The sequence below is a fragment of the Triticum dicoccoides genome, chromosome 4B (genome assembly GCF_002162155.2).
Source record: "Triticum dicoccoides isolate Atlit2015 ecotype Zavitan chromosome 4B, WEW_v2.0, whole genome shotgun sequence".
Classification (NCBI taxonomy): Eukaryota; Viridiplantae; Streptophyta; class Magnoliopsida; order Poales; family Poaceae; genus Triticum; species Triticum dicoccoides.
This window is the reverse complement of record NC_041387.1, coordinates 649,697,621-649,712,532: the sequence shown is the minus strand read 5'-3', so window position 1 is coordinate 649,712,532 and position 14,912 is coordinate 649,697,621. Positions and strand designations below refer to the sequence as shown.

The following is a 14,912-nucleotide window of genomic DNA, read 5'->3' as shown; positions in this document are numbered from 1 at the left end:
GAGTGAGAGGTTTGCTCTTCACTCGGTAGGATTTTTATATCTTAGGCGAACACTGGGCTGCAGCTAAGCCCCCAAGTGAGAGGTTTGCTCTTCACTCGGTAGGATTTTTATATCTTAGGCGAGCACTGGGCTGCAGCTAAGCCCCCGAGTGAGAGGTTTGCTCTTCACTCGGTAGGATTTTTATATCTTAGGCGAGTACTTGGACTGCCGCTAAGCCTCCGAGTGGAAGTCTGGCTTACCACTCGGTAGGAATTTTATAACTTAGGCGAGTACTTGGACTACAGCTAAGCCTCCAAGAGAAAGTCTGGCTTACCACTCGGTAGGATTTTTATAACTTAGGCGAGTACTTGGACTGCAGTTAAGCCCCCGAGTGGAAATCAGGCTTACCACTCGGTAGGATTTTATTTAATCTTAGGCGAAACGGATTCGCAGCTAAGCCTCCGAGTGGGAGTCTGGCTCACCATTCGGTAAGGATTTTTACAAACTTAGGCGAAACGGATTCGCGGCTAAGTCACCCACTGAGGGGAAAATTTTATTGGACAAAAATAAAAAGTGACAAAAATTATGGAGGAACTATGACACTATTATTTTGAAATCCATGAACTACAGGAGTACTTTATTGCAACTCATCCGAGTGATAAACTTAAGTGTAAAATGGGCGTAGTAGTTCCGCGTTCCAAGCTCGGGGCTCGTCGATATTATGTTCGACGTTGTAAAGATGGTACGCCCTGTTGTGGAGAACTTTGGTGACGATGAAGGGTCCTTCCCAAGAAGGAGCAAGCTTGTGATGTTTCTTCTGATCCACTCGGAGAACTAAATCTCCTTCCTGGAAGGCTCGACCCCTCACATTTCTGGCGTGGAAACGACGCAAATCTTGTTGGTAGATGGTCGATCGGATCAGAGCCATCTCCCTTTCTTCCTCTAAAAGGTCGACTGCGTCCTGCCGCGCTTGTTCAGCTTCTGCTTCGTTGTAGATCTCAACTCGAGGAGCATTGTGGAGAAGATCACTCGGCAAGACTGCTTCAGCTCCGTAGACCAAGAAGAATGGAGTTCTTCCGGTCGACCGATTAGGTGTGGTCCGCAGTCCCCAAAGCACCGAGGGAAGTTCGTCGACCCATGCTCCAGCTGCATGCTTGAGATCACGCATCAGCCGGGGTTTCAATCCCTTGAGAATCAGGCCATTGGCTCGCTCTGCTTGTCCATTCGTCTGCGGATGGGCGACCGAAGCGTAGTCGACTCGTGTGCCTTGAGAGTTGCAGAAATCCCTGAACTCTTCCGAGTCAAAGTTTGACCCATTATCCGTAATGATGCTGTGCGGGACTCCATATCTGAATATCAGTTCCCTGATGAAGCTAACAGCAGTACCGGCATCAAGGTTCTTGATTGGTTTAGCCTCAATCCACTTGGTGAACTTGTCGACTGCCACCAGTATGGTGCAAAGTGATCCATCTCTGAATATACTCCCTGAGAGTCTCATTGGTCTCCTGCACACAGACTTGCAGCTCCGTCAATCCAGCCGGTCGCTTGCAAGTTCCTTCAAACGTTCTGACAAACACTCGGGACAGATCTTCCCAAGTGTAAATACTGCTAGGAGGTAACTGATTCAACCACGCTCTGGCAGAACCTTCCAACATGAGGGGCAAATGCTTCATGGCCACCTCGTCATTCCCACCACCAATCTGAACTGCCACTCGGTAGTCCTCAAGCCAAGTTTCAGGCTTAGACTCACCGGTGAACTTGCTGACTCCTGTTGCCAACCTGAAATTGGGAGGAATCACTGCGGCTCTGATAGCTCTGCTGAAACATTCCGGACCAGAAACGTGCACTCGACTGCTCGTGGGCGCATCTCTGTCGAGTCCACCTCGATGGGCTCTGTTCCGGTCGACCAAGCCTTGCACGATAATGGATCGCGCGTCGAAGCCTGGTTCTCTGGGGTCGACTGGAACTCTTCGCCCCGCACTGAGCTGACATCTGTCATCTTGCTGCCGAGGAGCGTAAGACCCACCCCTCGGAGGGGAAGTGGGCACTCGACGCCTATCATCTCGGTCGTGTCGGTCTCCATATTGGTCTCGCCGATTCTCGCGCCCTTCACGCCGCGGAGGCGATCTGGGACTGTGAGCCGACTGAACCGTATTCGCAGCGACGGATCGACTGTGAATTTTGTTGCGCGACTGCGACACGGCTGAATTCTGATCTCCTGCTGCCCAGAGCAGATCCCTGATCTGCATCAAGCCTCTGCCAGCTTCCGACTGAGAGGGCTGGATGGACTCTGCTATACGGGTCGCAGCTGCTAAATTCTGGATTGGGGTTCGATAGACCTGAGTCGGCGGGAAGAGTTGACGTCGACTGGCGTCGGGAACTCGTTGCCGCGCGCGCTCGTCGAGTGCTCGCTAAAGATTCTCCAGGCGAGCGCGTTCGGCCAAATTGGCCAAACGTGCCTCCTCCAAGGCGCGAGCCTCGGGGGTTTCTCCTGCGATGGGAGTATGCAGGGCATCCATGTTCCTGCGGCGAAGTTCCTCTCTTTGCAGAGAGTTGAGTGGCTCGGGCTGGTACTCTTCGTGGTCTCGTGCGGGGTCGCCTCCGTCGCCTGCCCCACCATCACGGGCGAAGCCAGGAGGGCTGCGAGGCCCGTCGACCATCAGGATTTCCGCCGCTGGATCACTGCTATCGCATTCGGATGCAGTCTCTACGGAGCCAGTCGACAGATCGAACATGCCGTAGAGAGACTCGTCGGGCTCGATTGCCGCAACTTGGGTGGTGGCCGTCTGGCGAGCCACCGCGTGTCTCACCCACCGCTGAAGCCTCGACCGACCCGAGCGCTTGCGCTGGCGGGAGACCGAGAGGGTGGTCGATAGGGGAGTCGACCGATATGGGGTCGACGGTTGCCGCAGCAGAACGCCGCGGACACATGCGCGAAAATGCGTCGCACCGCGGACGGGGAGCGCATTGACGTCGAGTGGAGCCTCCTGGAGCCAGGCGGAGTCGTCGGCGACGAAGGTGAGAGCACCGAGACGAATCTCTCGACCCTCGACCAAAACCCCAGCAGCTACCATGATGAAAGTACTCGGAAGAATCGCAACTTCTCCACAAAATCGCTAAAACACCTGCCCCACGGTGGGCGCCAACTGTCGTGGATCTAAGTCTGACAGTAGAGTGGGGGGTAGGTATGGAGAGGCAAGGTCCTAGCTATGGAGAGGTTGTAAGCACAAGAGATGTACGAGTTCAGGCCCTTCTCGGAGGAAGTAAAAGCCCTACGTCTCGGAGCCCGGAGGCGGTCGAGTGGATTATCTGTATATGGATTACAGGGTGCCGAACCCTTCTGCCTGTGGAGGGGGGTGGCTTATATAGAGTGCGCCAGGTCCCCAGCCAACCCACGTAATGAAGGGTTTAAGGTACATTAAGTCTGGGGCGTTACTGATAACGCCCCACATAAAGTGTCTTTACTATCATAAAGTCTACTTAATTACAGACCCTTGCAGTGCAGAGTGCCTCTTGACCTTCTGGTGGTCGAGTGAGTCTTCGTGGTCGAGTCCTTCAAGTCAGTCGAGTGAGTCCCTCGTAGGTCGACTGGAAGGTGATCTCTTCTAAGGGTGTCCTTGGGCAGGGTACTTAGATCAGGTCTGTGACCCTACCCTAGGTACATGACTCCATCAGACGGTGATCAAGCATTTTGTGATCAACTAGTGATGAGGATTCTCTATCTTTTATCTCTACTAACTGAAGCTTTGTCACAAGCATCCATAGTAACCCTATGGGATACAAATTTAGTTCATTCCATTATTTTCTAGAGAAACTTTGTCTAGCTGATCACAACACGATGCTGCTGGCAAATGTTTTTGTAATACTAAGTAGTACTCCCTCCGTTTTTATTTACTCTGCATATTAGAGTTGACTGAAGTCAAAGTTCATATAGTTTGACCAAGTTTATAGAACACAATATAATCATTTACCATAACAAATATATATGATGTGAAAGTACATTTAATAATAAAACTAATATTATCGATTTGTTATTGTATATGCTAATATTTTTGTTTATAAACCTGGTCAAAGTGTCGAAAGCTTGACTTTGGCCAAAGTTAATACGCGGACTAAATAAAAACAGAGGGAGTACACCATATTTAAAGGGGAAAAGGAACACATTTTTTTGACACAATATTGTTTTTCATGTTACAATTTTTTTTAAAGATGGATCACCCTCGGCCTGTGCATCAAGCGATGCACACACCAATTTTTTATATTACTCAACAGACCCGACAAAACAAATACAAGGATCAACTCGAAGTCGACTTCATGGCAACGACAGTCGCTACACCTACACACTTCATGATGTGCCTTGACCTCGCATCAACACACACCATCTAATCCGATGGCCTCACCAAGCCACCGGCTGGAAAAAAGAGAGAACCAACTGGCCTGGCAAATCCTCTGTACTCATCGCATGCACACGCTCTAGAACCAGCCGCAACCTTCTTACGTCGTCCGATCTTCGGGAGCGACCTATGCATTAACTTTGTCAGACCATTATGTCGTCGATTCAACCATGATGCCAAACAACGCAATCACCTGTGCACGTCCATCAACACGCATACGTCACCAAGGCTCCACCGCTCCAGGCCGCGTTTACCTGTCATCGTCATCGTTGCGGTAGATGCAACACCACTCCTCCTGTTGCCCCCTCCAGCCAGTATCTGCTCCAAGACGATGCCAACAAGAGGGAGAAGGGCCGCGAAGGGCCCATCATCATCGGATCCGGGAGGCCCTGATCTAGGGCTTTCCCTGGAGCAGCCGAAACAAGATGACCAAGAATACAAGCAACTATGCCTTCAACAAGGAGATGATGGCCAAGATGCCACCATCGTCCGCCATGAATGTGGCCGATAGGAATTTCACTCGCATTCGCGCCACCCTGAACTAGTAGCTGCCTGGATCCATAGTGGGCCATCCCCTGATGATGCGCGCAGCTGCCGGATTGCTGTCAGGGAACCAACATCCCTCGATGACCCCTCATAGCGCCACTGACATCCACTTGAACAACTGACACAGATCTTGGTATCACCATTGGCCAACCATTGCCAGAGAGGCTACGGGATCCCATCGGCCGGTTCGAGGGAGCTCTACCTCCGCATGACCAGGGATGCTGCCTAGGATGCTGCGCGCGTAATCCACGATGGGCCCGTCCCAGCCGCTCCACGGGTTTCCGTGTGGCATCCATGGACCCGGCTACTTCGCGTTGGGCCAGCACCACCGCACCTCGGCTGGTGTCATCTTTGGAAAGAAGAGTGGCGGTGTGGATTTGCTACTGGTGTCGCCCCGGGGAGGGGTCGTGGGGTGTTTGTACATGTTATATGTACAAAAGACACCAAAATCTATTATAAATTATAATCATGTCGTGGGGCCATTGTAATTTTCATGTCCTAACACATTTCCCTTACCTTCGTATATTTATAAAAAGATCATGACATGAAAGGATTACGTAATTATTAGTAATACAAGCTCGGTAAACACACATATTTATGTGAGATGCTTCTTTAGCGTGAATCAAAGACTTTGTGCATATATATATGCACCTGAGATGTGTATGAGCCCACACGCTATTGTAGTCAACTATATGCTTGTCTAGGCAGTACGGTCTAGCTGCATTAAATGCTCATCACAAACAGAATTTGATTCTTCTCACATTCCAGATGTTGCGGCATGTTGCACACACAGTTAGTGGTCAACTACGAGCTCCTCATAGAAGTTTTTTTGTTTCCAACCATATATAAGTAATCATTGTAGAGTTGCACATACCAGATCCACAAATCTGGTGGTGGTTCTTGTGTTGAGAAGAACCACCAGTAAGCATATTCCTCAAGTCTCGCATAAGCAAAGAGACATTGAAATTGTGTTTCCAAGTCTAAAAGCAATGACAAGTGAAAATTACTATCATACCTTTATGAGATTTTGTATCTTTTGATTTAAATAACCAGAAGACAAGATTCTACTGCTGTACGGACTTACAAGTTTAAGTTGAAGTTTATGAAGTCTATGGTCTTCGATATTGGGTATACTTCAAATTTACGTGTATACAAAACCCTTTTTAAGTAGGATTCATGAATTTCACAGATTTTTCTTTATATTTCCTCTCACTATTGTCCGCCGCGGGATCGTCATTGTTGATCATGGTCTGTGTATTGTCGAATACCACTATTAGACATTCTGTCCTATATCACTACTATCAACAAACCACCATCGACCATTTGAAGCCTCTACCACATCTCTTTCATCAAGCATCAAAATTAATATTGTGGTGGACTTTTAAGATATTTAAAAGTGGCAACAGAACAACGTTCGATGAAAGTCTTCTCGGTTGGAGCTATCCAGTCGCGTATCGCAGCAACCCTAGATAGTGCAGCACCACTGATGGAGATTGTACAAACGGTTGGTGTGTCTGGGTGCCCTAGTTGTTTTTCGTTCTCCCATGGTGCAAGAGCAGCGCTTGTAGGCGATATCGTAAGAATGCTTTGTGGATATCATATGTCACTTCATAACTAGGTGATAATAAAGGTGCCCTAATGTATCTCAGAAAGTGTTTGTTGTTTTGCATGGATCGAGACTGGGATTTGTTACTCTGTCGGACTAAGACATATCTCTGGGCCTTCTCGGTAACACGATATTGATAGTAGCTTGCAAGCATGTATCTAATGAGTTTAGTCATGACAATATTGTATTATGAAACGAGTAAAGAGACTTTTCGCTAATGAGATTGAACTAGGTATGGCGTTACCGACGATCGAATCTCGAGCAGGAAAAGATCGCGAGACAAAGGTAATTGTACACGGGATTAACTGAATCCTTGACATCGTGGTTCAAACTGATTAAGATCTTCGTTGAATATGCGGGAGTCAATATGGGCATCCAGGTTCCTTTATTAATTATTGATCGGAGAGGTGTCTCGGTCATGTCTGCATGTTCTCGAACCCGTAGGGTTACACACTTAATGTTCATTAACGCTAGGGGTGAGAAATTGGTAATAGAGTTGCAGCAAGAGGTAGCTTGCATCAATTTGCCTTTTTTTTGTTAAATTTTGCTCATTTTATGGAAATTACGTGGTAAGTCACAACTTGTGGTCATCAACACCAAAAACAACATTTTGATGGAAATAGGAGTCGTTTCCAGACAAACCATATATGGATCGAATGTAAAAGTAGCAAGGGCAACGAACAACAGATGCTCTAAACTTTTTTCATATATAATTCATTGACAATATATTACTCTAGATGTAATTATAAAATCCATATAAGAACAAAGATAAACGCTTGATGGATGTATACGAAGATATTTCATTAAACATACATTGTTTCAAAGTAAATAATGGGAGGTCTTCCCCAACATTCATATTATAACTAGATAGTACTACTAGCAATAACGGAAAAACACATAGTTTATTTCTCCAGGATTACTTGCTCGTGTTTCGAGCTGAAGCGCTGCATGTTTGTTCTTTATGTCCTAGACCTGTAAAAGGTAGACAAATAAGTTGTTAGCATACTCCTTAATAAGGAATCAAACAAGCACTATGAAATTTACGACACCTATTATTCGTCTAATAAACAAAAATAGTGTCTAAAAATATTTCAAAAATAGTGTTACTCGATAAAAGTGAAAATTGTATTTTCTGTTTTGTTTTTCGTTTCTTCTTTCAAATACATATTGATCATTCTATATTGTATAAAAGATATACTATGTGTACATGTAGACGTTTTTCTTGACATCAACAGATATGGTTCCTATATAATAGATTTATAAACTTAATTTCTCAAAACTGGCTAGCAAATAGGAAATAATATATATACCACAATTATACTTCAGTGCAGACACCAATTAAACTTACGGTCAGAGAGGGTGTGTAGAATGCATGAATATCAATTTTTCTGTAGTTCTCTATGGAGCTGCTTTGCGCCTGGATTGCTATGAACTTCACAGTACCACACGCCATCGACAATTTTCCAGTCCCACCAACAATAGCAAACTCACCATCTGCACTAGTAATTGCCCCCATCACTTCTAACGTAGACCCGCCAAACCTATTAAAATTGTAACAACAATTTGAAAAACTAAACCTCCAGAAAATAATTGTATATTGAACGTACAAATAATTCTTGCATGTTTAAACCTGCATGGACATACCTTGAATCCTGAAAGACCATGCTGAAAGGAAGAAACCAAGCAACGCCATTGGCCTGACTTTTGGTAGCCTGGATATGCATTCCCTTTGCCCGAGCAATGATACTTGACGTGGAATCAGGGGCAGCATGTATCTCCCAGTCATTAACGGCTACCATACCGAACGAGTTCTCAAAGCCAGGGTTGAGAATTATTTCTTGGTTGTGGGCTGGTCCACTAGCGACTTGGTGGAGGTACAAAGATAGATTGAGCTCTTCCTCACAACTACTCTTACACTTCCCTATATAAGGGTCATATGAGATTGGAAGGGTGGCCATGGCTATGGCTAAATTTGAGAAGGTAAGGAAAATGAAGACATGGCTTGCATGGGCCATCACTATGATTTTTTGACCTACAAAGAGGATGAGGATCTCTCTACTAGTACGTGTGTGAGTAAGTACTAGGTATGAATGAAAGAGACCATATTTATAGAGTTAGTTTTTGACTATGACATAAAAAATAAGTTACTTTCCTATAAGACCAACCATGAGAAACCTAGTATCATGTGTAACCGTGTTAATGAGACATGATTCCAGATGCAAAATAGATCACATGCTTATGTGCTCTTGACACGTGATTATACTGAGATGTGCCTCCTTCGATTCTAAACCATAAGTGCATTAATTGCTGAGCCCCACATGATATAGAAAGCATCTCACGTTAATTGGGATTCCGAATATGCCATTCGAAGTCAACTTCGAGCTGAATAAATCCAATCAGCTCATCTGGAAGTGTTAACTGTGTAGATAGGAGAAGCCATAATTAGTAGATCCCTTCCATGAGTCCAAGTAAGTGAACAACGAATTATAATGTGTTTTCTACATTGGACGGTGATCATGCATTTTGTGATCAACTAGTGACGAGGATTCTCTATCTTTTATCTCTACTAACTGAAGCTTCGTCACAAGCATCCATAGAAACCCTATGGGATACAAGTTTAGTTCATTCCATTATTTTCTAGAGAAACTTTGTCTAGCTGATCACAACATGATGGTGCTGGCAAATGTTTTTGTAATACTAAGTAGTACTCCCTCCATTTTTATTTACTCTGCATATTAGAGTTGACTGAAGTCAAAGTTCATACAGTTTGACCAAGTTTATAGAAAACAATTTAATCATTTACCATAACAAATATATATGATGTGAAAGTACATTTAATAATAAATCTAATGTTATCGATTTGTTATTGTATATGCTAATATTTTTGTTTATAGACCTGGTTAAAGTATCAAAAGTTTGACTTTGACCAAAGTTAATACGCGGACTAAATATAAACAGAGGGAGTACACCATTATTGAAGTGGAAAAGGAACACATTTTTTTGACACAATATTGTTTTTCACGTTACACTTTTTTTAAAGATGGATCACACTAGGCCTGTGCATCAAGCGATGCACACAACAATTTTTTATATTACTCAACAGACCCGACAAAACAAATACAAGGATCAACTCGATGCCGACTTGATGGCAACGACAGTCGCTACACCTACACACTTCATGATGTGCCTTGACCTCGCATCAACACCCACCATCTAATCGGATGGCCTCACCAAGCCACCGGCTGGAAAAAAGAGAGCACCAACTGGCCTAGCAAATCCTCTCCACTCATAGCATGCACATGCTCTAGAACCAGCCGCAACCTTCTTCTATCATCCCATCTTCGGGAGCGACCTATGCATTAACTTTGTCAGACCATTATGTCGTCGATGCGACCATGTTGCCAAACAACGCAATCACCTGTACATGTCCATCAACACGCATACGTCACCAAGGCTCCACTGCTCCATGCCGCGTTTACCTATCATCGTCGTCGTTGCGGTAGATGCAACATCACTCCTCCTGTTTCCCCCTCCTGCCAGTATCTGCTCCAAAACGATGCCCCCAAGAGGGAGAAGGGCCGCGAAGGGCCCATCATCATTGAATCCGGGAGGCCCTGATCTAGGGCTTTCCCTGGAGCAGCCGAAACAAGATGACCAAGAACACAAGCAACTATGCCTTCAACAAGGAGATGATGGCCAAGATGCCACCATCGTCCGCCATGAATGTGGCCGATAGGAATTTCACTCGCATTCGCGCCACCCTGAACTAGTAGCTGCCTGGATCCATAGTGGGTCATCCCTTGATGATGCGCCCAGCCGCCGGATTGCTGTCAGGGAACCAACATCCCTCAATGACCCCTCATAGCGCCACTGACATCCACTTGAACAACCGACACAGATCTTGGTGCCACCATTGGCCAACCATTGCCAGAGAGACTACGAGATCCCATCGGCCGGATCGGGGGAGCTCCACCTCCGCATGATCAGGGACGCCGCCTAGGCTGCTGCGCGCGTAATCCACGATGGCCCCGCCCCAATCGCTCCACGGGTTTCTGTGCGGCGTCCATGGACCCGGCTACTTCGCGTTGGGCCAGCACCACCGCACCTATGTTGGTGGCATCTTTGGAAAGAAGAGTGGCGGTGTGGATTTGCTACTGGCGGCGCCCTTGGGAGGGGTTGTGGGGCGTTTGTACATGTTATATGTACAAAAGACACCAAAATCTATTACAAATTATAATCATGTCGTGGGGCCATTGTAACTTTCATGTCCTAACACATTTCCCTTACCTTCCTATATTTATAAAAAAATCATGACATGAAAGGATTACGTAATTATTAGTAATACAAGCTCGGTAAAAACACGCATTTATGCGAGATGCTTCTTTAGCGTGAATCAAAGACTTTGTGCATATATATATGCACCTGAGATGTGTATGAGCCCACACGCTATTGTAGTCAACTATATGCTTATCTAGGCAGTACAGTCCAACTGCATTAAATGCTCATCACAAACAGAATTTGATTCTTCTCGCATTCCAGATGTTGCAGCATGTTGCGTACACAGTTAGTGGTCAACTAGGAGCTCCTCATAGAAGTTTTTTTGTTTCTAGCCATATATAATTAATGATTGTAGAGCTGCACATACCAGATCCACAAATCTGGTGGTGGTTCTTTTGTTGAGAAAACCACCACTAAGCATATTCCTCAAGTCTCGCATAAGCAAAGAGACATTGAAATTGTGTTTCCAAGTCTAAAAGCAATGACAAATGAAAATCACTATCACACCTTTATGAGATTTTGTATCTTTTGATTTAAATAACCAGAAGACAATATTCTACTGCTGTACAGATTTACAAGCTTAAGTTGAAGTTTATGAAGTCTATGGTCTTCGATATTGGGTATACTTCAAATTTACGTGTATACAAAACCCTTTTTAAGTTGGATTCATGAATTTCACAGATTTTTCTTTACATTTCCTCTCACTATTGTCCGCCATCACTATGATTTTTCGACCTACAAAGAGGATGAGGATTTCTCTACTAGTACGTGTGTGAGTAAGTACTAGGTATGAATGAAAGAGACCATATTTATAGAGTTAGTTTTTGACTATGCCATAAAAAATTAAGTTACTTTCCTATAAGACCAACCATTAGAAACCTAGTATCATGTGTAACCGTGTTAATGAGACATGATTCGAGAGGCAAAATAGATCACATGCTTATGTGCTCCTGACACGTGATTATACTGAGATGTGCCTCCTTCGATTCGAAATGATAAGTGCATTAATTGCTCAGCCCCACATGATATAGAAAGCATCTCACATTAATTGGGATTCCGAATATGCCATTCGAAGTCAACTTCGAGCTGAATAAATCCAATCAACACATGTGAAAGCGTTAACTGTGTAGATAGGAGAAGCCATAATTAGTCGATCCCTTCCATTAGTCCAAGTAAGTGAACAACTAATTATAATGTGTTTTCTACGTTGGACGGTGATCATGCATTTTGTGATCAACTAGTGACGAGGATTCTCTATCTTTTATCTCTACTAACTGAAGCTTCGTCACAAGCATCCATAGTAACCCTATGGGATACAAATTTAGTTCATTCCATTATTTTCTAGAGAAACTTTGTCTAGCTGATCACAACACGATGCTGCTGGCAAATATTTTTTGTAATACTAAGTAGTACACCATTATTAAAGGGGAAAATGAACAATTTTTTTTTGACACAATATTGTTTTTCATGTTACATTTTTTTAAAGATGGATTACGCTCGGCCTGTGCATCAAGCAATGCACACAACCATTTGATATATTACTCAACAGACCCGACAAAACAAATACAAGGATCAACTCGAAGTCGACTTCATGGCTACGACAGTCGCTACACCTACACACTTCACGATGTGCCTTGACCTCGCATCAACACATATCATCTAATCCGATGGCCTCACCAAGCCACCGGCTCGAAAAAAGAGAGCACCAACTGGCCTAGCAAATCCTCTGCACTCACCGCATGCACACGCTCTAGAACCAGCCGCAACCTTCTTCTGTCGTCCTATCTTCAGGAGTGACCTATGCATTAACTTTGTCAGACCATTATGTCGTCGATGCGACCATAATGCCAAACAACGCAGTCACCTGCGCACGTCCATCAACACGCATATGTCACCAAGGCTCCACTGCTCCAGGCCGCGTTTACCTGTCATCGTTGTCGTTGCCGTAGATGCAACACCACTCCTCCTGTTGCCCCCTCCAGGCAGAATCTGCTCCAAGACGATGCCCCCAAGAGGGAGAAGGGCCGCGAAGGGCCCATCATCATCGGATCCGGGAGGCCCTGATCTAGAGCTTTCCCTGGAGCAGTTGAGACAAGATAACCAGGAATACAAGCAACTATGCCTTCAACAAGGAGATGATGGCCAAGATGCCACCATCGTCCGCCATGAATGTGGCCGATAGGAATTTCACTCGCATTCGCGCCCTCTGAACTAGTAGCTGCCTGGATCCATAGTGGGCCATCCCCTGATGATGCGCGCAGCCGCCGGATTGCTGTCAGGGAACCAACATCCCTCGATGACCCTTCAAAGCGCCACTGTCATCCACTTGAACAACTGACACAGATCTTGGTGCCACCATTGGCCAACCATTGCTAGAGAGGCTACGGGATCCCATCGGCCGGTTCGAGGGAGGTCTACCTCTGCATGACCAGGGACGCCGCCTAGGCTGCTGCGCGCGTAATCCACGATGGCCCCATCCCAGCCGCTCCACGGGTTTCCGTTTGGCATCCATGGACCCGGCTACTTCGCGTTAGGCCGGCACCACCGCACCTCGGTTGGTGCCATCTTTGGAAAGAAGAGTGGCGGTGTGGATTTGCTTCCGGTGGCGCCTTGGGGAGGGGTCGTGGGGTGTTTGTACATGTTATATGTACAAAAGACACCAAAATCAATTATAAATTATAATCATGTCGTGGGGCCATTGTAATTTTCATGTCCTAACACATTTCCCTTACCTTCGTATATTTATAAAAAGATCATGACATGAAAGGATTACGTAATTATTAATAATACAAGCTCGGTAAACACACGAATTTATGCGAGATGCTTCTTTAGCGTGAATCAAAGACTTTGTGCATATATATATGCACCTGAGATGTGTATGAGCCCACATGCTATTGTAGTCAACTATATGCTTGTCTAGGCAGTACGGTCCAGCTGCATTAAGTGCTTATCACAAACAGAATTTGATTCTTCTCACATTCCAGATGTTGCGGCATGTTGCGCACACAGTTAGTGGTCAACTACGAGCTCCTCATAGAAGTTTTTTTGTTTCGAGCCATATATAAGTAATCATTGTAGAGCTGCACATACCAAATCCACAAATCTGGTGGTGGTTCTTGTGTTGAGAAGAACCACCAGTAAGCATATTGCTCAAGTCTCGCATAAGCAAAGAGACATTGAAATTGTGTTTCCAAGTCTAAAAGCAATGACAAATGAAAATCACTATCACACCTTTATGAGATTTTGTATATTTTGATTTAAATAACCAGAAGACAAGATTCTACTGCTGTACGGATTTACAAGCTTAAGTTGAAGTTTATGAAGTCTATGGTCTTCGATACTGGGTACACTTCAAATTTACGTGTATACAAAACCCTTTTTAAGTTGGATTCATGAATTTCACAGATTTTTCTTTACATTTCTCTCACTATTGTCCGTCGCGGCATCGTCATTGTTGATCATGGTCTGTGTATTGTCGTATACCACTATTAGACATCCTGTCCTGTATCACTACTATCAACAGACCACCATCCACCATTTGAAGCCTCTGCCACATCTCTTTCATCAAGCATCAAAATTAATATTGTGGTGGACTTTTAGGATATTTAAAAGTGGCAACAGAACAACGTTCGATGAAAGTCTTCTCGGTTGGAGCTACGCAGTCGCGCATCGCAACAACCCTAGATAGTGCAGCACCACTGATGGAGATTGTACACTCGACGCTTTAAATTTGCCTCGGTATGCCGAGTGGAGTTGTAACCGATAAGCTTTAACAGGCGCTGAGCCTGAGCACTTTTGGTTCCTTTAGGTATCGTTCCGAACTTGAATTTGATGTTTGAATATGATTGCTTTTGGCTTGAAATGTCTTTTGCGGGTTCAAGAAAGACGTCACCGCAGTCGACTTATTCCTTAATCCACTTAGGCGAGCACTGGGCTGCAGCTAAGCCTCCGAGTGAGAGGTTTGCTCTTCACTCGGTAGGATTTTTATATCTTAGGCGAGCACTGGGCTGCAGCTAAGCCCCCGAGTGAGAGGTTTGCTCTTCACTCGGTAGGATTTTTATATCTTAGGCGAGCACTGGGCTGCAGCTAAGCCCCCGAGTGAGAGGTTT

At 45.1% G+C, this 14,912-nt stretch overlaps 1 protein-coding gene across 1 annotated transcript; it reads right to left on the bottom strand.

The window, feature by feature from the left end:
• Positions 1-7,491: 7,491 nt before the first annotated feature.
• Positions 7,492-8,542, bottom strand: LOC119292969 (dirigent protein 21-like). The gene is made up of 3 exons (XM_037571600.1): positions 8,170-8,542; positions 7,874-8,066; positions 7,492-7,497 (listed from the first exon to the last, which is right to left on the bottom strand). The coding sequence occupies exons 1-3, from the start codon at positions 8,538-8,540 to the stop codon at positions 7,492-7,494; spliced, it is 570 nt and encodes a 189-aa protein (XP_037427497.1). The 5' UTR covers positions 8,541-8,542.
• Between the last annotated feature and the right edge of the window lie 6,370 nt (positions 8,543-14,912).